The 24,790-nt window shown below is 37.5% G+C and overlaps 2 protein-coding genes across 4 annotated transcripts in view; both read left to right on the top strand.

Moving 5' to 3' along the window:
* LOC148155566 (glutamate receptor 1-like) overlaps window positions 1–4,242 on the top strand; it is a 68,119-nt gene extending 63,877 nt beyond the window's left edge. The window contains exons 3-4 of the mRNA XM_088012396.1: window positions 3,736–3,855; window positions 3,975–4,242. Coding sequence (XP_087868522.1) covers window positions 3,736–3,855; window positions 3,975–4,096 — 242 coding nt within the window. The 3' untranslated portion in view covers window positions 4,097–4,242. The remainder of the gene's footprint in view (window positions 1–3,735; window positions 3,856–3,974) is intronic.
* Window positions 4,243–4,893: 651 nt separating this feature from the next.
* The window catches only part of LOC106926735 (glutamate receptor 1-like), an 87,642-nt gene continuing 67,745 nt past the window's right edge, over window positions 4,894–24,790 (top strand). For all 3 annotated transcript variants that reach the window (XR_015765241.1, XR_015765242.1, XM_088012395.1), the window contains exons 1-3: window positions 4,894–5,270; window positions 18,102–18,286; window positions 22,995–23,048. Coding sequence is in view for 1 of the 3 variants with exons in the window: in XM_088012395.1 (XP_087868521.1) it covers window positions 4,946–5,270; window positions 18,102–18,286; window positions 22,995–23,048 (564 nt within the window). In the remaining 2 variants the exon portion in view is untranslated. The remainder of the gene's footprint in view (window positions 5,271–18,101; window positions 18,287–22,994; window positions 23,049–24,790) is intronic.

The raw sequence follows: 24,790 nt of genomic DNA, 5'->3' as shown, positions 1-24,790 counted from the left end.
CCATAAGGCGCATTTACAAAGTGGGCAGCTCGGCTGAAGGATGGCTGCAGCTGGACTGGTACCGGTGCCGCACGACGACTCCTTTAAGTTTTGCTCAGAGCTCCAGGATGATCAGTCTGGATTAATCTAAACGCTAATAAACCATCATCATCATTTCCCAGCAGATCAATATGATCTCTGATCAATCGCGCCCTCTGAATCCTTCCATTGGTGATGTTCTCCATCAGAGCCAAAGCTCCATAATTACTCAGCTCACCTTTGTGCAGCTACTTATATACGTGTGATTCCATCACCTTAAAAATAATCAAACCTGTTGATTATTTTTAATCAGCAGGTTTTAGTTAATCTGCTGATCCAACCCTGTTTTCTTTTTTTAGTGAGAATTAAATTACCCCGCAGATGCAATTTCATGCGCTTCGCCTCACAGACCAATGCGTTACATGTTTATGAGACAAAAACTGAGGAAAAGTACTATTTACATTCGAGCGAGGTTTTCACATATTTTTATTTTTATTTATATTTTTCCATCAATATTTTTATTGTATTTTTTACAGATATATCTGCCATATAACCAATACAGTCAACAAGACCAACTAACACCCTCTTAGATACACATCTGCATAAATTCCTTTAAGTATACAGGAGGTAATAGTCCACTGCTGAGGCTCCCTAGTTTAACATTATGGTCTGACATTAATCTTGTCTTTAGCTGGCTTCTTCGTCTTGAGACAAGTCCACACTGTCATAGTGGGTTGTATTTTTCTGACCCACACGCAGAACATGAGACAGAGAAAGGGAAATCAATTAAATATGTTTAATAATAATTAAAAAAACAATAATCAAAACTGCAGATCCAAAAGCTTGTGGCTTCTGGAATCGGGAACGTTGGATGGGAGAGAAGCAGGAGGTGAGTTTTGAAGATGGGAAGGATTTAAATAGTGAATCGGCGAGAGAGCTTACTTGGATGGAGGAAGTAGTATGCAGGAGGGAAATACTGAGGTTACTGGTGTGGCGTTCAACAAAGGTAGGTAGGCTGTGAGTCGGTGGGGAACAGCGATGGGAGAGGAATCACGGTGGAGGGCAGACAGGTAACAGTTCTGCCTTTCAGGTCGGAGGAGTAAGGAGCCAGCCAACAGAGGAATCCAGAGAGGTTTGGTTCAACGGCTTGGAGGTAAGTTGAACTCAGGTTTCCAGTGGGTAATGCCCACGGCATCACGGGAAGAATGGAGCACAGGGAAACTGCCAGTATTCAGACTGTTAGTGGGAATCAGTCACGGCGTCACAATGGATCACCTGAAAAGAGGACACAAAAAGATCACTAGGGAATTTCTCACGAGAAACATAATCACAAGGAGCTCAGGAGGCCTTGAGTACCATTACTGGCAAAACACTCTGGCGACGAAGTGTTGGCTGTCACTCTTTCTTATACCCCTCTTGATGATAAACGACCTACAGGTACGTAGGTAACCAGCCACTGTCAGTCACCCCTTCCAGGATTGATCCCAGCCGCCCTCTGGTGGAGAAAAGGGGGAAAACAAAAACCAAAAAAACAAAGCAGCACCACCCCAGATCCCAACACACACCTTCAACAAAATTCAGGAAGGGTCTCCAAATGCTTTCAAATAATTTGCTTTTCCCTTTTTGAAGATATGTTATGCGTTCCAGAGGTAAAGTCTTCAGCATGTGCCTGGTCCATTGTTTGATACCTGGTCCTGTTGTTCTCTTCCAGAATAGTGCTATCAGTCTTTTAGCTTCTAGTAGACACATATCTATCAACAGTTGTTCACTTTTGGTAAACAAAGAGTTTTTTGGATACAGACCCAAAATTAGAAAAAAACGAATCTAGTACAATCTCTTTTGAGACATGATGTTCTACAGTTTCTTTTATTGCTTTCCAAAAAAATTTAATTTCCCTACATTCCCAGTTACAATGAAACAAAGTCCGTTTTTCTTCTAAACATTTTGTGCATATGTCTGGTATATTAGAATTGCACCGATTTAAATTGACTGGTATAATATAGATTCGCATTAACCATTTGTACTGCAGTAACCTTATGCGAGAGTTGACTGTTTGTTTCTGAGCCCTTATACAGACAGACTGCCAATCCTCCTGTGACAAGTTTACTCCCAGGACTGATTTCCAGGCTTCCAGTTTCAATGTTGTCTTCTGGGGAATTCAAAGCCATCAAGTTGTGTAATTCTGAAATCGCACCTTTACTTGCGCTGTCTTTGCAAGCAATTTCTTCTAGCTGGGACTTTAGTGGCTTGGTTAGTTCTTTTATTTTCTTTATTTTGTCTGGGTGTTGCGGTTTTCATTTAAACAATAAAATATTAAAATCATGAAAAACATCGGTTTGATGCTTCTTGGTCTAAATATCCCTGAATGTAATCAAATTTCAATGTATTTAGGTGAGTTTTGATGCTTTGTGGTTTGATATTGTTCACAGAAAAAGTTTGCGTGGCTGCCGCACATTTTCACGCCAGGGAAAAAGTGTGCGTATATTTACGCAAACCTTGATGCAAAGTAAATTTTTATACATGCCGACTTTTGCAGAAAATATGGGACCGTACAGTTTTTTATGCGCACGCACACTTTATGCATGAGGCCCCTGGTGTAGAACAATATAAAAACACTTACAATTCAATCTGGTTAAAAGAGACAAATGTATAAAGCCTACCTGCGGCGTTGAATAGCCACACGGCCAGGTAACGCTACCGCCAAAACGTCATTAATAATGTGGCCCTGTATAAAAACACCACGTCAGCACAGACTTATTTAAGAGGATCAATTTAAAACAGTTTTCCTCCAAACTTTACCATAGACGGCAAACAGTGGAACCCGTGGGCCCAACACACACCTGGTCACACACACAGGAAATTGACACTTGGCCACCACCCTTCCAGCTTCCCTTTTATGGAAGCTCAGGCTGTGGAGGGAGCGACACCTGTTACAGATGCATTCATTTTATGTTTGCAAGAGTATTGATTCATATACGTAGTTCACTTAACGTATGCTTATTTATTTGGATATCACGGTATATTCAACTGTTTATTATTTTTGTTAGCAGCTAAAGCTAGCCAAGCAGGTAGCATGAGGTGTCGGGTGGTTAACCGAACATTAAAACTGTCAGAAAAATCTGGAGGCCATTTGAGTTAACATTATTTAGCTGCGGGGTCGTTTTTGGCTGTAGACCCTAACCCATGTGTCAAACTCCAGTTCTGGAGGACCACTGTCCTGCAACATTTGTGCCGCTGCTGCACCACACCTGAATACAATAATTAGGTGATTAGCAGGACTCTGGAGAACTTATCTACACAATGAGGAGGCAATTGAGCCATTTGACTCTGGTGCTTTGAACCTGTGGCACATCTAAAAACTGCCAAAATGTTTTTTCTTTATTAGTATGTCATGTTGGTATTTCTTCAGACAGGTTGGCACCACTTTTAATGCTGTCCAGAATGTTTCTGTAAGCTGACTAATTTCTGTAATACCTAATGATTATGTGACACTTAATGTCTGAGTTGTGTTCATGGTAATTATTTCTGACTTTTTATGCTTTATGTTGTAGGTGGTAAAAAATTCTCTCCAGGCTAAACCGGGTGGGCAGAGTAATTTGAGTGAATATGATGGTGACACACACAGAGATGGGTCTGATTAGTTTTGCTCACACTTCTTTTTAAAATATTTATTTATTATCCTAATGTTTCTGCTATATTTCCTGTTTTTCCTTCCAGGCTGGAATAAACAGGGATTCTTCTGTTGGTTCATGTTCTTCTTCCTACGTCCAAAGGCCACAAGAAAAATGCCAAAACAGCTCATGTCAAACTGTGGACCATGTTGCCAGATATGTGCAGGTATGTGTTACTCAAATGATCCTAGGTCTTTGTAGAAGCACTTTCTTATTGGCTTTGTTTGCTATTTGAATGTAGCTGTGCTCTATACAGTTAATACATTTTATTATTTGTCTTCTTAGCATTTTGCCAAAGATGGGAGCCAGTGTTAAAGCCTTCCTCATTGGTGTGGAACCAGGACAGCCCTTCCTCCTGCATGTTGGCGAAAACAAGAGCAGCACCAAAGACACTTCACCATCAGTGATCACAAGACCATCCATGGCTGCTTCCAATGAATTTTCAAAGCACACTTCACCTTCAGTGCAAAGTACCATGAATGAATGACCTTTGTTGTATATTGCTGTCAGTGCTGTTTGATGTTTTGAAATAAAAGTAGATTACATACTGGAACTGGTGCTGGTCTAATGTCTTTTAAAATGAATTTGGGGATTATTGATGGCCAGTGGTATATTCTGGAACAAAAAAAGGTTTTATTGGCTCTTATGGCCTTTATTTGATAGTGAATTGACAGAAAAATGGGTAGTAAGAGATGGAGTTAGGGGGGGAGGGAATGCAGCAAAAGCCAGGAAGCGAACCTACAACAGTTGCTTTAAGAACTAAGATCTCCATATGTAGGCTGTGCTTAACCTCTGCGCCACCACAGAACACCCTACCAGTTGTATTTTAAATTTTATATTTCTATGTTGATCTACATTTAACACTTCTGGGTTAAATGAACACATTCATAATGTTAACTTTTGACACTACATGCTAGTGTTAGGTAAATCAACACTGATGTGTGTTAAATTTCAACTACTGAGAGTGTTGATTCAACTGTTACAAATAACACTTTCATAAGTGTTATTTTAACACGATCAAGAGTGGACCATTAACACTTTCAAAGTCTTAATTCAACTCGCTAGGAGTTGAATTATTTCGAATTTGCTGTGTACATGAAATCCAATTGTTTTCATTAGCTTTTTTTATTTTTATCAACAGTGAACCCCGAAATTATTCAACCATTTTGATGCCTGCCTTAAGAGTAGCTGCAGCCTGCTCCCATTTGTGGCCTGCAACATTATGCAAGTCAATTCAAAAAGAAGACTATATCAATATGTTAAACTCTGAATATATTATCAAGAAGTTCACTAACATTTCCTTTATTGACCTGTCTTCTTCCACACCCCTGTCTCTCCCAGTCTGTTCCCAGTTCTCTAAGGGTGTGTACACCATCATGGGCCTGTATGACCGGAAGACGGTCAACATGCTGATGTCTTTCTGTGGCTCTCTTCACGTGTGCTTCATCACGCCGTCATTCCCAGTTCAGACCAACAACCAGTTCGTCCTGCAGCTGCGGCCCCAGCTGCAGGAGCCCCTCATGGCCCTTTTGGAGCACTTCAAATGGAAAAGGTTTGTCTACATGTACAGCTCTGATTCAGGTGAGAGCACAAGACACAGCATGCAGGACAAATTGCTTTCATATGCTAATTGCACATTAATGCTTCACGCACTCCATGTCAGAGATTACTGTGCAGACATTCTTCAAACTGCTTTATGTCCAAATAATAAAAAGTTTTTCTGGATTTGCAGAGATGCAAACTCTGTACATGGATAGTATGGAAGATTTAGTCATACACAATTCTGTTATAATACATTTCTTCTTTTGACCCTCTAATTTATGTAATACCCATCTCTAGCCAACTGTGATAAACAAGGAAACTTAAAAAAAGGGAAAAGTCCTTGATTATCTGACATGACAGTCAATACTGTAACTGTAATCCCATCAGACCACCTCATCCATTAAATATCAACATATTTAATGGGTTTAACTGTAAAATATCACATTTCTGAAAATTTTATTGTAGTATGTCACTATGAGCACTGGGTAATGTGGTTATAGGTCCTTTCACCAATCTGTCCCCATTTCATACACAGGCACAGCAATTTCATCTAACCTTCATTTTCGCTTGTTAAGAAACTGTTTTCTTCACATGTGACATTATATATACCAAGTTTAGTAATAGTACTAGCTTAAGTTTGTCATATAAGAAAAAAGAGGTTTATAGTGGCATCAGGATAGAACATAAGGTACCATGAAGTTCAGAGAACTAAATATACAATGAAAAAATAGAACTTTCCTAGTTCTACATTTTTTAAAAAATATTTTTTGCATTAACTTCACAATGAAGGAGCAGCAACATAAAATATGTTTGACTGAAATGTAAATAGTGCAAAACAGGTATATGTGTAATGATAAACATCTTATCGATCATTTATGAGTAAAAAATAAAACAAAGTGAATTATCATACAGTTCATGTGCTTATTTTATCACTATCTTTTAAACATTTGTGACACATATTTAACATCAATCTAAAAAATTCGAATCAGGGATTTAACATGTGAGTTCTGCATTAAGGGATGAAATATTAAAATATGATTTAATCTATATTTATTTGTGTTTTGTTTTTTAATACACCTTATTTTTATTAATTATTTTTACCACCCTTGAATATAGCAATGTTATTTAATCTCTATCTTGGATATATATTTTTTGGAATCACAATTCTCTACAGTAAAATATGAATGGATTATATATTTACAAAATTATTTTAAATTACTGGTTGTCAAAGTGGGTGACAAACATCTCCGAATTGATGCAGTGTCAATGTGAAGCAATTTTACAGTTTCTTTGGGTACCAAAAGTCTGTGGAAAAATGATTCAAGTTTCTTAGAAATACAACAACAAAGGGGCAAAGTGACCAGCATCACTAAGGTAAGGGTTAAATATTCTTACATGTCAAACAATTACCACACAATAGTTAAAACTTTGAATTTTAGTGAAATTACAAAATTTCAGCTCTTACTAAGCATTTTTACAATTTCATGTGTTTAATAAAATGACCCCCAGTCAAGCCTCAAGTATATCTGTAAATTTGTGATTCCACTTCAGAGTCAAATTCTGTCTGTCAAGAAATATCTTGAGAAGAGTCCTGATGCAAATAGCAAGCAGTTTATTCAGCAAGATCATTTCATGAATACAAACCTTTTCTCTGAAATATTCCCCACAGGAAGTTAAAATCTATAAATGAAGTAATTTTCTGAAATTCAGAGAGAATCTCATTTTCTAAAGGGGCCATCATCATTATTGGATGCTACAGATTAATTTTACAATAACAGACCCAAACAGACTTTCAAAATATTCTATTGTTATCTAACTAACTATAGCATCAGTACACAAAATTGCATTATACTGCCGATTAATGATTGTTTAATGAAATAAAGATCAGACTAAAAACTGAAATTATTTTAAGTTGACATTCTTTAAAATTATATTTTTATGACTTAACTGCCACATTTATGCCATCCTTATTTTCAGTTTTAACAGAAGAAATTACACAACAAAAATAAATATTACAGTTTATTTCCAAATTATAACCATACTATCACTGTTGCTGTGTCGTCATGAAATTTTCATGTGACACAGAAGAACATTATCTTGTGCTCTGCCTTTTGCTGGGTTTTCGACATGTGACCTGGATGACAGGTGTAATTTCGATGAGAGTCAGGAAACAGAGTAAACTGGATCACCAGGAGTACATCCCTGCTAATGCCAAAATGGGCTGGCACAAATGAGGTAGCTCGAAAAAATATGTGTATATTTAGGATATGATCCATATTGTCTCAGTAAAAAAAGACTTGTCATATAATCTTGAGGATTTACCCGGCTTTGAGGTGATCGATATAGCTACTCTGGTGCAGCAGACCTCATATTATACAGCGAGCCAGATTAAAGTTATTATTTAGTTTCAGGTTGGGGCAACCAATTAGAGTCAAAAGATGCAGTAAATGACTGTCGACTTGTTTCTTCCTGGGTGAGTAGTGAGTTGTGCTATTTAAAGTAATTAGTTTATGATAACAATGCTACGACTAACAAACAAGCTAACCTGTGTTATTTCTATGTGCTTGTATCTATTTGTAAATTTATTTAGTTTATGAAAACCCAAATTCATGCTGCAGTTGTATGCTAATGTTGAGTCATACTGCATTTCTACAATGTTGGTCAACTATTTGCAGCGAACTACAGAAACACCGTAAAATGGTTTGACGGTGTTTCAGGGTGCGAAAATAATATAAATAATCTTATATGTGAATGCTTATTTTTCTAAGTAACTATCCAATAAAATATCTGAAAATACATTTTAAACAACGCGATTGTTACCTGTTAGAAAGTGGCGCTGCAAACTCTGGCATTGTTAGTTTTCACACCGCTTGTTTTCAGCTGTAGATTGTTGATCCACTTATCTCGTATTTTTTCTGTAAGTTGTTTTGTTTTTTAAATTAACTCTATTGTGAAACACAAAAATAATATTTATCTTTCTCTCTTTTAAAATGGCTGGAACAACCGTACAGGACACAGACTTTAGGCATTTTGAAGCTAGCTGGGTCAACAGAAGTAAACAGGCTGCGTTTACGTCCTGCCCTCCATCTACATTGCGTGACTTTGGTGCTACGTTATCTACAACCCAGCGATTACATACTGGATAACTGCCTAGTACTTATTTTAGTTTTCATATAAAACTAGCCCCTTTATTTCCACAAATTTACAACTTTTCAATATTAAATCTTTGATGGCCCTAATAGTCCAGTGTATGTTATAGAGATGTTACCGAAAGTGTTTTCATTACAATTTGAACATGATCATTTGAAGTCCAGAGCCAAGGGCCCGCTTAATTTGAAAAAAGGGTTTGGGGGTGTAAGTGGTTCTAATTCACCATTTTTCTTATGGTATTGAAGAAATTCAAAATCAACTATAAAGGAAGATGTAACATCTACAATGAATATGCATCACATGCTAAAATAAAACCATCTGTCTCGTCTGATTTCAGGTTGTTTTTTTTCTTTTAATCCATCAGTTCAGTGTTAACAGCAAACAGAGTTTGAAGGCATGTTGTGTCCTTTTGAATGATTTGCTGCATAGTATTTTTGTGTGTGTGTGTGCGTGCGTGCGTGTGTGTGTGTGTGTTAGTGCAGGCAGTGAAAATACACATCTGCAGTCTTGTCCTTAATCACATTAATATGTTCATATATATGAACCCAAACTCCTATTCTGACCTTTAATCAGCTCACAATCAGATGTAAAAATTGTCAACTCTGTCTCATCCCATAATCCTGTTGCCATGGTTACATCCTTACACTGTCAAAGCTGTTTCCTTCCCAGCTCTGCGCAATTTGTACATCTTTTTTTCTCTTTCTTCTTCCTTTGCCTTTCTTGTACTTGGCCCATCTTAAAGAGACATTTATTTTTCGTCACAGTTTTACAACAGTGGGAAATCTTCAGAATTAAACGTACTAAAGATATATATTTAGAAGCCATGATGTCGCCACAGTTTTTGTCATAATTTTGACAGATTTGAAACAAGATGTTAACACAGACTGTGTCATGCCCACATTTAATTTGTTTTTTCACTGTCTCTTTAAATCAATCAAAAATGTCCCAGTTTATGGCCACCAAAGTCATTGATGTTTAATTTAAGAAAAATAAAACATAGACTTTTGTATAATTAGATTTTTTCAAACTTAGAAATCAAAAAGGATTTAAGATCAGAAAGTGAGGGGGGATGTGGTATGCATTCAGTGCATTTCACAAAGTCTTTCCTGAACACACTGATAAAAAGAGGAAGCCTTCTTTGATTGGACAGGAGGGGAATAATTTGACAATTTTTCTACTTTGTTAGAAAATCTGACATTATTAATTGCTGATTCAAGTGTTCTTTTTTGATGTTCTGTCCTCTTGTTTTCCTCTGGAATTTGATGCTTTGAAAATACTGTATCTTTAATTCCTGCTTTTGCTTGAAGCTGTGGGATTTGTCAGCATTTTAAAAATGTAATTAATGCTGTCACATTCTAGGACCTGATAAATTGGATTATCATAAGTTTCTTGTCTTTTAATACTCTATTTTATTTGTATATTAATCATTGGGAATCTTTGCATAATTCTCCTTACTGTCTAAAAAGCATCATTTTTCACAGCCATTACTGTCGGGATTTAGGTTTTTCTGAGTTCTCTGTATGTTTAGTTTAGGTTTCTCTGTGTCTTATTTTGATCCTCTTCCCTGAGTCTCTGTTGTCCTGTCTGCTCCCTAATTGTTTCCCAGGTGTATTTAAGCCCTCCTGTTGTCTCTGTCCTTTGTCAGATCCTTGTCAGTTGTTGTCGTATGTCCATAGTCAGTAGTTCTCAGTTGAACTGGTTAGTCCTGAGGCTACTTTGCTCCTTGTTCAGTCTTTTGTCAGTTGCTCCCGGTATTTAGCTGTGTGCTATTGCCTCTGCCGTGCTGCCTGATCTGGACTGTTTTGAGCCACATTCATCATTAAATTCATCATCATCTTCATCACTATCTGGGCCTCTGCGTTCATCCTCACCACCACAAGTCATTACAAATACATGTTGAATCTTACCGGTGACATTATGTCCTCTTTCTCTTCTTTCTTTCCTTTTGCTGTATCGACCTCTTTTAGCCTTTTTCAACTGTCCAGAGAACTGAAAGAGCTTTTACATGTTCCTCACTATCTAGAAGTCATTTTCTTCTTATTTATCTAGCTGGTTGGGTTACAGTGCCTTTGAGCAAGGCATTTAGTCCCTTGTGCAGGTTTAACAAGACAGCAGAGACTCCTAGAAAACCAACAACCAGAAAAATTACATTCTGAGAAAAAAAAACAGGAAGAGACAGCAGCTGAGGAATAAAGTGGAGAGCAGGAAGCATCGACCCGAATGAACAAACCGCGGGTAATTGAACATAAATCGTTTTTTCTTCCCCCTCTGTGTGGTTGATGTAACTGCTGCTGCATCGCTAGTCTAACAAACCTTCATACACACAACATGCACTCACACACTGTTACACACACATTACGCACCAGCAAACACAGTCAAAGCACTGCACTTTCTCTTCTTCTGTTTGTGTGCAGGTTTAAAAAATGTAATTTTGCCTTCATGTTTAACCAAACAGTTCACAAAGACATTTATTAAACATTTTGTGTTTTGTTATGAACTTGGATGTTTGCAGGAGCTGAAATGGATTGACTGAAATGTAAATAAAAGGTGGAAGTCAGTCAGGATTGGATTTATTTAAAAAGTATTTTAATGAACTGTTTGTGCCTCTTTCATAGTCTTTTTGATGTTTGTTGTTGCCAACAAATAAAGGGAGTTTTATGGTCCCTAAATTATACTTTTTTAACCAAAGTGTGATGACAGACTCTTCATTCTTCTGCTGTCACATGGTTTCCTTGCTGTGTATGGTTGTGTACTGAAAAGTGCATGTTACTGTATGTGGGTCTGAGAATTAGAAAATTGAGGGGATTTTATTGAACATAAAGTCCAGTTCTGTCTTGTTGTTTTTGATGTTACCCTTCAGAATAGTTCTTGTGTTTTGTGATACTGTGGAGTTCACACTTTAGTCTGCATTGTCAGAATAAAGTAACTTTACTTTAGTTGTGACATCACTTTCACGTTTGCAGATGATCTAGAAATGCATTTTCAGTTCTCTGAGTTGGTCCAGCCAGAAAGTATGTCAAGCCTCACTTTCACTTTTAATTTCAAGCATCTGACATGCCGATGTCAGCAAATCTTTAAATGTGAAGGCAGTATTCAATAGCAAGGGAATAGGTGGAACAAGAAGTGTATGCTATAGTGAAGACTAATGTGAAAGTATGTTGTCTCGCGAGGAAGTGTGACAGAGGCATTAATGTTCAAGCTTAATTTGAAAAATTAATAAAGTAATTTTTTTATATGTTCTTTTTGGTGTTACCGTTGCTCCTTCTATTTTTTCTCTCCTTACTTAGATATTTTTGTCTTCATCCTGTTTTGTGCTATCCTTTTTTCTTACATTTTCCTTCCTCACTTTTCCTTTCCCCTTATGCATTATATTTATTGAAACAATAGAGCAAAATTGAAGCAATTTAGGATCTAGATGTAAATGAAGGGTCTAGATCAGGGGTCCCCAAACTACGGCCCGCGGGCCGGATCCGGCCCGCCACGTCATTTGGTCCGGCCCCCTGAACAATGCCGGATCCGGCCCGCCTCCTCATATCAGAGAGCATTCAGTGTTTTTTTTCATATATTGTATTTTCTGGTTTATATGTGGATTTTTCTTCAACCACCAGGGGGCTTGAGCAGATGTGAAACTAACTTTCCCTCAATGGAATATATACTAGTCAGTCCCAGTCACCGTTTCACTCATGGTTTTTTCCATTTGCATTCTGGGTAAAAATCTATCTAAAAGCAAATGTGTCGTTGTCGTCGTCGTCGTCGTCCCCCCCCACCCCGCTCGCCAGTTTCTGAGAGAGTGAGAGAGAGCAGCCCCCCCCCCGTCGACAAGAATTTTCTAAGATTTCTTTCTCCACAAACTAAGACCAGCCCCCGACCAGAGAAAGGAACAGCTATGTGGCCCTCGCAGGAAAAAGTTTGGGGACCCCTGGTCTAGATGAAGCTCTTTTTTTAGAGTTTCTTTCATTCTGAGTGCTGTGTTTATTTTTATGCTCTCTCGTCTTGGTCCGGGTGGCTAATGCACTGTCACAGTTGTTTTCTAGCTCTGCAGTCTCTAATTGAATGTTGTGCATTATCATTAACACTTGGCAGGCAGGAAGAAGCCTCAGTAGTCCGTTTATGGACAGTAATGAGTAGCTGCCTTGTGGGGAAAAAGGGACAGTTTCTTTCCCCTTTGAAACTCTATTCATTCCATTCAGTTTGAAAGTCCTTGGTATCAGAACACTTGGTGGTGAAACTTTTTGTTCTAAACATAATGTCGTCATTTAGCATATCTTGATTTTACCAAATTTGTCTCTTCATGAAAGCTGGTGCTGAAAGATAACTGCAGAAGGTTTCAGTACTGGCTAAAAATCTTTGATTTTATGAGAAATTCATTTTCGTCAAAACTATCTTTAATTTCACTTGAACAATTGTCTGGTCTAGTTTTTCAATCTATTGTGCAACAATTTTACCAAAGCAATCTTGTGTAAGTTTCCAAAGAATATCAGTATCACATAGTTGGGCAGTTATATTACAGCACAATAACCACCCAAGAAGCAAGTGGTAATAACTTCCATTTTGAGTGCGAGCTGATATGATTTTAGATTTAGACAGTAATCTGACCAGAGGAAAGGGGAAAGTGGGAGCAATTTGAGCCAAGTTTTGAATGAAGCTGTTGAAAGACATAGAGAAAACTGGAATATAAAAAAGTGGATTCTTAATAATTTCTTCAGTAGTTTTTGCTGTTGTTTTTATTATTTTTATTGCTTCAAAATAGAACAGTTGGTGTTAGATATTTTCATGAACTTAGAACATAACAAGGTTTATTTTATGACAAATCTGAAGTGAGCAATGCCAAAAATAAGCACTCATATTTGATTGGGAGCAACGACTCATAATAATTGACAGCTGAATTATCTTCACCTTCCACTAGGGCTGTTGTAAACGAATATTTTAGTAATCGAGTAATCTATCGATTATTCTTACGATTAATCGAGTAATCGGATAAAAAAAATTTCTAAAATGAAATATTGGTAAATCTGGCATAATATCGGTGTTACTATCAGATATCAATCAGTCCAATTTTTCATATTTGAGCATCCCTAACAGTTGCTTTTTTGTAGTTTAGAAAACTAACCTGTAACAATAATAGCTCACTTTCTAAGTTAACCAGAAGAAAAGTTATAGAAAAATCTGAAATTCTATTGAATTTAGTAACAAAGAGGCAGGCTCACAAATATGCTTATAAAAAATGTCTACAATCCAGCTTTTAGTTTATGTATTCATCTTCAGTGAGTTTAATAGATTAATTAAACTCACCTTGCCACCTAACCTGTCACGCTTTGGGTTTGAAAATACGGGAAATGCCGCCTGGAGTGGGAGGAGAGGGCGAATGAACGAACGTAAGATGGAGGGGAGGAAATAGACCAGCGGACTGACGAACCGTTAGACCGGGGGACGAACACGGGGGGAAGCAATACGGGATATTTACGACACCTTCACTGGTCACACTCAGAAACTCATCTACCAGCCATGTACGATGCGCTCCGCCACCCGTTTCTTCAGACCGGGATATGAAATTTATTGTGTGGTTCGTCGGTAAAGCTACATTTACACGGTAAGCATCAGCTACTCAGCCGCCCGCCCTGTTCAGTCTATCCGCTCACCTCAGCGCTCTTCCCGCCGTTCGCTTTCAACCAGCAGCCCCGGAGGAGAAATGCTGCCGTACTCCAGGCATCCCCCAGTCATTTTAAGGATGCTTATTGGTTCCCCAAAAACGATAAAAAGTCGGGCATTATCATCAATCAATAAAATCCCCACGGGCCAATCTTGAAGATTGGACTTTATGCCGCTGAGACTTAGCTTTTGTCAACAACTCAGAGGCGGAAGTGAGAGCTCCGCGCAACGCAAATGAAGTCCCGGCCGGAACACGGTGCGCTAACTAATAAAACATAAATTAACGAAGCTTCGAGGCAGGTAAATTTTCCTCGAGGAATTTTAGTAATCGAGGTACTCGAATCATTCGAGGAATCGTTTCAGCCCTACCTTCCACTGTTTCATATTAAGCTCAGCGGCCATGAGAGATTCTAAAAATATCAAAGGAATTTCTGACCTATTTATTCAATGTTTTTAAAAAAAGTAAATGATAAATAAGCTGCTAAGAAAGACATCAACGATACAAATTACTGTGTTGATTGTTACAGTAATACCAATACTATATGTTAAATTTTATTTATTTACTTGTGGTACATGGACTTGAGCAGAATGTATCTAACAATCTATGTTGTACAGTATCTGATTCTTTACTGCAATGGTTTGACATCTCATGAGTTTAATATCAGATCTATGTCAGATTTTGATCTGCCATCTGTTCTGTGACATTCTGGTTGTAGCTGTGTTTGTATACAGAATAGAAAAGAGAGATGTTGGGATTGATTGAGTTGGATAGTATGAGCAGGAACTGATTTTGTTTCCATAAATGTCTATAAGGAATGCTTTCATTGTTGCAGTGCCTACAAATGCTAGACCTCGTTGGATTCTGTAACCTGCTGTAGCCTAATAAGACACCCAGACGGCTCTCTTGGCAAAACTATCCTTGTCTGGCTTCACTAATTTTTCTCTCCACAGTCTGCTTCTATACTGAATTTATCAGTTTTCTACTTGCTGCGCTGAATATTAAACTGTTTCAAGTGTAAAACAACTAATGAGCTGATTGATACTGGATGGAGCTTTGGATATCTGTAGTTTTCAAATAATGCTACCTTAACAAGTGTGAAGGCTGGTGTGTCTAGCTTTCACACTATTGTTGTTGGAATTTCTTTTCTGTTTTTACTTACTGTCTTGATTTGTATGGTTTGGCGGTGAGGGAGAAACGCAGACAGGACCCAGGATGAAGGTGATGATGATGATGAAGAATTTTAATGAACATCTCGACAGTCCAGTAAACAGGCAGCACGGCAGAGAACAAAGCTAGCGCTTAACACCGGTAGCAACTGTTGAGTTAAGACCGAATAGTTGGAGCTGACACTGACACAGGACTTAACCAGTTCTACTGACAAACGGGGCTAATCAAGGGAACGAGACACACCTGGGAACAATCAGGGCCTGACAGGACAACACAGAGACTCACAAGGAACAGAAGCCAAAATAAACAGTGAAAACCCAAATCCTCACACTTGATGTGTTTTTGATATAAATTTATGTATAGTTACTTAGGTATATACATTTATTTAATGTTCAACTTTACTCCTCACGTTGTTGATGAGCTTGTACACCTGTTTACTTGCATCTCTTATTTTTTGCACAATATTTTATGATTTTCATGTGATTTACTATACAAAAGAAAAAATGAAAAATTTGAATATACCCTAGACAAATTGATCTGAGAGAAGCCTCCATTAGTGCTGACATTCTAAATGTTTTTATTTTTTAATTGATCTCAGCTCAGATGAGGAGGCAGAAAAGTTGAAAAACTTGGACTGAGAACTTATTTGACAATTCTGATCTAAGGCAGTTTATTTATATTTCTCAGTAAGAGCTGACTTCCCGAATGAAAACAAAGCACGTCTGCTGCCCTTTGGTGTGAAGAAGCTGCCTTCTAGAATTTCATTCAGGGTCAGCTCCAGCCTGAGGCACACGGCAAATATCACAAGTCGGTCTCCCTTTTTAAAAATGGAGGAGGAATTGCTCAGCATTCGGTTTGATGAGCCATTCCTTACTCAGCTTCACATTAAAAACTCTGTGATATGTGAATAAATATATAAGGGTAAGAGCTGCCAACATGGTTAAAAATGAAGACCACTAAAATATAAAACCTGTACAACTGAGAACTAACACGTTATACAAACAACACCATAAAAAGGACTGGTGATTTGTTAGCTTTTCATTCAACATCATGAATCAAGTCTTTATTATTCGGTTTTTGCAATTTGTTTAAACTAAAGACAGATTCTGATAAAGAAATTAAACATTAAACTAAAGACAGATTCTGATAAAGAAATTAAACATGCCCCCACCTTCCACCCAGCTTGCATGTAATTGATGTTTGTTCTGGATTTCTTCCTTGAAGGTTATCCAGGCATGTTTCACTGGGAGACCAGGAGATAAACCCAAAACGCAATGGAGACTCTGTTGTGCAATATCTTGGGATCTGCAGAATGAGTTTGAGAATGTCACTAAAAAGAAAATGTCAGATTTTTCTTCCTGGAACTTCAAGCCCTGCGATCCAGAAGAAAATAGATGGATAGAGGGATGTCATTAGGACAGTTTTTACTTAAACTCTTCAAGGAATGTGATTAAATAACAATATCAAAAACTAAAATCTGTGAAGTCAAAAGTCAGTAAATCTGTCAAGTCAGATGTTCGTAATTATTTAATACATTTCATGATAAATGATTTTACTCTGAGGGACTACCTGGGTTGTTTTGCGTTGACAGAAATAATCCATTGGTTTATTTATAAAACAAAAAAAAAAACAAAAAAACTGCAGACAAAATGTGAGCCAGGTCAAACATGTTAAAATAAAATATGGTCATGGTTAACAGACTTAGTAATTATAAATATCTTAAAACACTTTGAATTAAGTTCAACAAGACTAATAAATTAAATACCTACATAAGTGATCTGGATCGTGTCATTACTGCCAACAATCTTGCATTTTGATTTTATTTGTAGAATTTCTTTGCAATCACAGTGTGAGTTTGTACAAGTTTCATAATTTAACTATTTTTAGGGTAACTGCGTGAGCAGGATATGCAATAAGCTCTCACTATCTTAGTTCATTCAAATTGTTTAAGCAAAAACTGAACTTTTAGATATAATTTCAAATATAATATGTAAATAAGTATATTTTATTACAGTTACTGTATCCAATATTGCAGTAAAATAAAATGTATTTAACACTTACAGTATCTAATCTGCTTATTAAGATTCCCAACCTGGGAATATTCAAAAAGAAAATCAACCAAATAGCAAACCAACCTTTATGTAAAAAGTACTTCTTATAGACAATAAGAACAATGCTTTACATAAATAACAAAAACAACCTAAGCAAGCTAAGACAAAACAAAGAAACAACCAAGAAACAACTAAACTAAATAAGGATGCACATGAAATGTAAATTAAAAATAAACAGAAGTTAAAATAGGTGACCTTGGTTTGAAGGACTTTTCTTAATGAGAATAAAAATTAACAAGACTTAGCAATAACTTTGATTTACCGTTTCAATAATGGCTGTTGCTCATGAGATAATTAATAGCACTAAGACTGGAGCTTATGAGACTGTGCTAAAATTTGCAGGTTCAAACTAAACTAGAACATTTTAATGAAGGTTACACACACCGTGATGGACTGGCGACCCATCCAGGGTGTACCCCACCTCTCGCCCATTGACAGCCGGAGATGGGCACCAGCACCCCTCCTGACCCCAATGGGATAAGTGTGTAAGAAGATGGATGGATGGATGGATGGATGGATGGATGGATGGATGGATGGATGGATGGATGGATGGATGGAACACACAATTGGAAAGCAAGAGAAGATTCTTGCATCAGTAGTTTTTCTAGAAAACCTACTGATGCTTCTTCTAGAGACAGTTGAATATCATCTGCAGAGAAATGATGTGTGATTCTGAAACAGACAGACAATAGGAAATTTGCAGATACTAGAGGATCAGAAGATCTGCATGTAACAGTTCTTTGAACCCTTTTACAGATTTGCAGGTGAATTCATTAATTTAGTCTTCTTCAGGTCTGACAGTGCTACAGAGGATCCTTGATACAGCAGCAGAGCGCAGTTGGCAGGTTACCTCCGCTAATTTGGACACAATGACGGAAAAGACCTTCATCAAACTCCTGGCCGATCTTGACTACAAGGAGGACTTTCATATCATCATTGACTGTGAACTGGAACGATTGAACAACATCCTCAACCTGGTAAAAGGCTCACTGATTAACACATTTTTTCCCCATCAGATTAAAACTAAAAACAAGTATTTGTCAATGTAATTTTCCTGTACGTTAAAAGTTTTGCTCTGTGGGGGTTAAACCAACCATTGGTTTACTTGTGGCTCCATGTAATTTCAGGTTTGAACCCTTTATCTGATTGTTGTTAACTGAGAAAGTTTGGAATAAACCTTTGTAATGTCATGTAAAGGTACTTCTTCATTTATTAGAAGTTAGCTACAGATTATATTCAGACCTTAGCACCCATGAATGATACGTGGGAAATGACAATAAAACAGAAGCAAACAGAGTGCAAAGAGCTGGTAGAACAATCTCTGCCATCACACAAAATTAAAATGCATAATTTTCTTAAACAATTTCTTCCAAAAAGCACTTTGTCTAGAGTATATGGTGAAGTGCATGAATTCATGGAAAATCAATGGGTTCATTGGCTAAAAACCAAAAAAGCATATGTTGAATCACGTTGAAAACAGAGAGACTCGGTTGAGAACATGACTGCCATTATAGAAAAACTTGCAACACAGTTCATTCTATTTAAGTTCATCTCTTGCTGCTTCAACAATGGTTAACAGTGAAAGTAGCAACCAGGTTCTTCTAATTAAATGTACTTGATTAATTTATTGTCATCAGTGTGACCTCCTATATTAGAACAGTTTGCCGTTCTGGAACTTGTGTATTAACACATTCTGAGGACATAAACAATGACCTTGGAAAAGCAGTTTCTATTACACATTAATCTGGAAAATATTCCAAACAAAAATGTTTCAATTGCCAATGTTTCCAGTGCTCCCAGCAAATTCACTGTGAATTCAGAAGATGCTAATATCAGATTAATAATATTTTACTAATCATGAAATTTAAATTACAAAAATAAATTAACTGAAAGAAAACACGGCAATTTAGAGAAAAAAATGTTTTTTGATTAAAAAAAAAGTATTTGTGTTGATATGGGGTGGGTTTTTTTGGAAACACTTTGTTCAAATCCCATGAGTCACATGATCAACAGCTGGATGTTAACGTCTGACATAAACCATGAAGAAACATAGCAGTAAGTGGTAGGAGGATGATGGTTTGTTTTGGGGGGTTTTGGACAATGAACAACTGGCTCCACCAGAGATCTCAGAGCATCACACAGTTCATAAAAAATGATCTGTCATTCAAAAGTGTTGAATCCATAGCTCTTCTGTCAAATCGCCTGCTACAATTTTCCTCAAAACACTGTATAGGTAGTTGCTCCCAGATGTAAGAGGCTTGTCCCTCCCGGTCCTGAATAAGATACCGACGGCTGTTCTGATGACTGATAGATGATGGAGTGCCATGGCTGAATTATGACTAAATCTCATGTAATAGTTTATATCTGTCTGTGCCATGATTTTTAATGACTTATCATGTGAACTAGACTATTCACATGTGGTTTTAATTACATTTTTATTTATTGGACACACTGGAATTGAAAATTGTGTTGTTTTTTTTGCATTAGCAGAACAGCGACAAAGAACACATTTGTCATGGAAAAGCAGATTATAGTTTACCTCACCTTTCAACCAATGACTGCTGGAGATAGGGAAGAACCTGCAAGGACAGGCGGGTAAAGACTATGGTTGGATGGATAGTTTGTAATTGGCTCACTGTTTTAGAATCGCCAAAGTAAAAAGATAAATGTAAGTATATTCTAACAGATCGATGCAGCAATGATCTGCTGACCCCGATACAAATCCAGGATGAGAGGAGGCGTTAATACGCAGCAGTCCATGCTGTAATAACCAGATGGCAGACAAAGATTAATTAGGCATCAAATTAAATGATTTTTTTAAAAGACTGATAAACCAGAACAGGGCTGAAAAACAAGAGCGAGCTTTCTGCTGCATTGTCACTATGTGGTAAAAACTGACCACTTCTTCTTTATTTTAGCCTCAAAGCTAAAATACTGGAGTCTGTTCATCCTCCTTTCTTCAGAGAGCAGCTGTTGTCTGCCAGCTGCTAAGAGCCCATTAGTGCTGGTGTCAGTTTGACAGTACTGTCCAAACAAGCAACCGCTCTCTGAAACTACATCACAACACAGTAAATAAGGCTGACTGGAAAGGAACAATATTTCCTTTCAGATTAGGCAAGTGGAGCTGATGTTTACTTTAAAATGATTCCGCGCTGTAGACGGTTGCTTAAGAAATGAGTGAGCACATCTCTGCAGCTATGAGCTGAACTAGAAACTAAACCCAGAAGGATCTGAGAGAGAGAGCTGCAAGACAAACAAATCCACTCGATCCTGATGTTCACAGCTGGTCGTCTTTGTGCTTTTTTAAGAGGGAGTGTGGACACCTCTTCTTCAAACAGGAGCCTCTTGGCTAACCTTCTAAAGTCACTGTCTGGTCTCCCATGTACATCTGCCATCTGCCAAGGTAATGTGAGGTAGCTGTACTGTTGCAGAAAGACATTGGTCAGTGAGTGTTTTTTTAGGAAATAGAAGGTTTGAAATAGTTACTTGGGAAACCGTAAGAACATGAATATGGTTGAGTGGTTGTCAAGTCACCTCGGAAATTAAGTAGAGTTGGATCTGAAGAGAGCAGTGGACTATTGTCTCCTTTTCTGGGAGAGCAGGATTTGGTAACAGCAAGATGTGAACATCATAAGGATATCGGACATTCAAGAAGGAAGTAGCTCCACACTGAATGAGATGTTCAGTGTGAACAATGTGTCTCCATCATAGTATTCTTTACAAATGGAATTCATTGGGTTTCACACTGATGTCCCTTTACAGCAGATTGTGCTCATTCACATTCAGATATGTTTGTAGAGGCAGTTTTACTCCGTGTTTGTGAAGAGTGTCTTTTTATCTCATTATCCACCCATGCTTCTGTGAAATTTCTATCACTGACCAACATCCCAATGCACACAGACATTTAGGTAGATGATGCTTGTCCCAGTTGTTGGATCCACTATCTGCTCACTGATCAGAGACGCTGAACATTTGTTCTCTGCAGCTGTTTTGCTTTTAACAGAGCTCTTTGAAATCAGGTTCAGCAATAATTGACTGGCATCAGCAGGAAAGGAAGAAAAATTTACAAGAATAAGCACAGAAGAGAGATAAAGAAGAGAGAGCAGGAGACACAAGACAGAAAAAGATTTTATTTGTCCATATTTTTTAGGAAAGTAAAACCTTTTCAGTACAAACTGTAACCTAAAACCAATTGTTAGTTTGTTTCCATTGACCTGAGACTAACCTGAGAGCCAGGTGCTGTTCTGATCCTTCAAATGCTTTTTCTGGCTTAAGTAATTTAGTTTAACTTGTTTGAAATATCAGATGCTGTTCTTCTTGACTTCAGCTTGATTCATTCAGTTTAGTTGTGAGTTAAGTCTCAAGTGGCTTTTGCTGATGGTTCACTGTTGGTATATCAAAACAATCTTATGTATTGATGAATAAAAACTGCAGACAATAAAAAGATGAAAAAATGTAAAGTCCATAAGACATATTAAACAAAAAAAACCACTCATCTTTCTGAGACAAGCCATTCTCTGGAACTTTGAAACGTATCAGTCAAATGTCCGACCATCTGCTGCTATCAAACTTAGTCCCAAATTTTGGGCAGAGGCTTAAATATGACTTGTCAGTCCAGAGGAAATCTGACTAGTCATTGGAATTTATTAATATAAATTCCTTAAATTCTCCATAGATGACAGGAAATATCTTCCTTACTTTGTTTTTGAGTCTTGATCAAAACAAATGGGAATCCAGTTCTTCAACTACCGGGCGACATTTTGTATTATTTCATTAAAATACTTTGCAGCAAAAATAAACACTTTAATTAAAAAGTCACTTATCAAATAAAATTTTATTCTAATTACGTCGTTTGCTTTATTTCTGCTTTGATCTTAACTTCTCCAGAAGTAACCTCCAAACTGAGCCTCTTTTCTTCAATTTATTTTGTAATAATCTGGTAACATTAATCCTAAAGGTAACTTGGAAATGGTTGGTTATAGAAAAGCAAAGTCTGATCTTGCATTAATTGCATGCCAAAAAGAGTTAGGAAAAGCATTCAGAACACAGATTTAAAGTTGATCCTAAACTGTTCTAGTCTCCAAGGTTTAGGCCTGAAATATGGTGACATCACTACTTTGCTGTTTGAAATATTGGGACAAGCAAATCGATGTCATTCCATTAAGGGTGAAGAAGCAGAAGCTGAAATGGTTGGGAAGCCTTCATAGGGAGCACAGCTCTGATGTGATTTGATTGCTTTTATCCTTTTTCAGGATAAAACTCAAATTACAGCAGAGGGAATGAAGGAAGTGGAAGATGGAGGAGAAAGCGGAGGGCGGTTCCAACAGCTTCCTCCTTCAAAATTGAGCAGCTGTGCTCCTGAATGTTTACTGACTGATGCTCATTAAAAGTTGGACCACAGAGGAAAGAAATGACTAACACCTGCTTCTTTCTCCTCCTCTCGTCCTCTTTCTGCTGCCTCCTGCTCTTCCTCCTCCTCAACAATCATTTTTTTCTGCATCTTCAAACGTCCTCTAGCATCATCATGACTCGAAATCTAAGGGTACCCTCCTGTTTTCTTGCCCTCTCTTTTCGATGGTGATGAAGAACTGATTGTGATTAATGTGTGACGGATGCTTTTTTATTTTAAACACATCAGGAAAATGTCATTAACAGATAAAATACGATGGAATTCTGTCTTTTCAGATTGCAGCTCAAAAGAGAAACTTGAAGAACTACCATTACATCCTGGCCAACTTGGTGAGTCAGAGTTTCTAAACAGCCATTGATGAATATAAACCAGTAGACTGACTGTTAGTGTAAGGGTGAAGAAAACTGGTTTCCAGTGAGGGGGAAATTGTTCCCAGTTTAAAGTGACAGGATCGTTAGTGAAGATAAATTTTTATTTTGGCATTTGGCATTTCTACCATTAAGATGAATAAAATGTACTAAATATTCTGATTGTGGGGGAAAAATGAAGAATGAGAAGGTGAACAGATGTGCTTTTTTCCCCAACTGTTAAGAGACGAAGTGTCAATAGATCAAGACCAATATCCAAAGAGTTTTATGCAATATACATATATAAAAGATATAAATTACTTTTTTAAAAAGGTTATATTGGCTCTAGTGGCCTTTATTTGATAGTTAATTGACAGGAAATGCTCGAGCTTTATTTGCTACTGTCGACAGGCTCATAAACCCTCCTATGACGTTACCACCTGAACTTCAATCTAATGCCTGCAACAAGTTCTCCAGTTTCTTTTCAGAGAAAATTCAAAAGATCAGAGGATTAATCTGCACATCCTCTACAAAGCCAGTACCAATGCTGTGCCCAAACAAAACAAATGCAGGAAAAATGACCCAATTTCAACTATTTCATTATAAAACCCTAGAAGAAATTATAAGTCAATTAAGCTCCAGTTCCTGCTGTCTGGATGTCCTACCCACACATTTCTTTAAGAAAGTCCTGCCTGTCGTTGCTAATGATCTCATCACTCTCTTCAGGTGTTTTCCCCCAGGTTTTGAAAACAGCAGTTATCAAACCACTGATAAAAAAGAACAATCTGGACAAATCACTACTGCTGAATTACAGGCCGATCTCCAACCTCCCATTCATCAGCAAAGTTATTGAAAAAGCAGTTTTTAAACAAATAACTTCCTAACAATAACGAATCGCTTTGACTCCTTCCAGTCTGGTTTCCGGTCTCACCACAGCACAGAGAAAAAGTGTTCCTTGTAAAAGTGTTCAATGATATCCACATAAATACAGACTGTGGGAGAACCACAGTGCTGGTTCTGTTGGACCTCAGTGCAGATTTTGACACTGTTGACCACAACATTTTACTGAATCGACTGGAGAGTTGGGTCAGACTCTCCGGTCTAGTGCTTGAGTCCGGTCCAGGTTTGAATCTTACATAAAGAACAGGGATTTCTTTGTTTCAATTGGAAACTTCTCATCAGAGAGGTCAAAGGTCACATGTGGGGTACCCCAAGGTTCAATCCTAGGACCCCTCCTAGTCAATATTTATATGCTCCCACTAGCTCAGGTTATAACAGGAAATAAGATCAACTACCATAACTACACAGATGATACCCAGCTCTACATCACGATGTCACCAGGTGACTCTGAACCCATCCAATCACTGAACAGATACTTAGAACAGATAAATGTGTGGATGAGACAAAACTTTCTCCAGTTGAACAGAAACAAAACTGAAGTTATTATCTTTGGACCTAAAGAGGAGCGAACTAGAGTCAATGCTCAGCTTCAGTTATTACAACTAAAACCAGCGATCTGTTAAATAAAAGAAATAACTCGTTTCTTTACTCAGCTTTATTCCGCCATGTGCATCTCACGAACAGACAGAGTGAGAGCACCGAAGAAGAACACAAACCCATAACATATGCTCCTGGCATAACAGTGCCCCTAGTGGGTGGACATGTAACACAAATAAAACAAAGGAGTAACAATCTCCCACTTTTCTTAAAAAAAAAACCAAAAC

Source organism: Poecilia mexicana, unplaced genomic scaffold (assembly GCF_051168715.1).
Source record: "Poecilia mexicana isolate PSO_F unplaced genomic scaffold, ASM5116871v1 scaffold_14, whole genome shotgun sequence".
In the NCBI taxonomy this organism is placed as follows: domain Eukaryota; kingdom Metazoa; phylum Chordata; class Actinopteri; order Cyprinodontiformes; family Poeciliidae; genus Poecilia; species Poecilia mexicana.
This window is presented reverse-complemented; position numbering and strand designations above follow the sequence as displayed.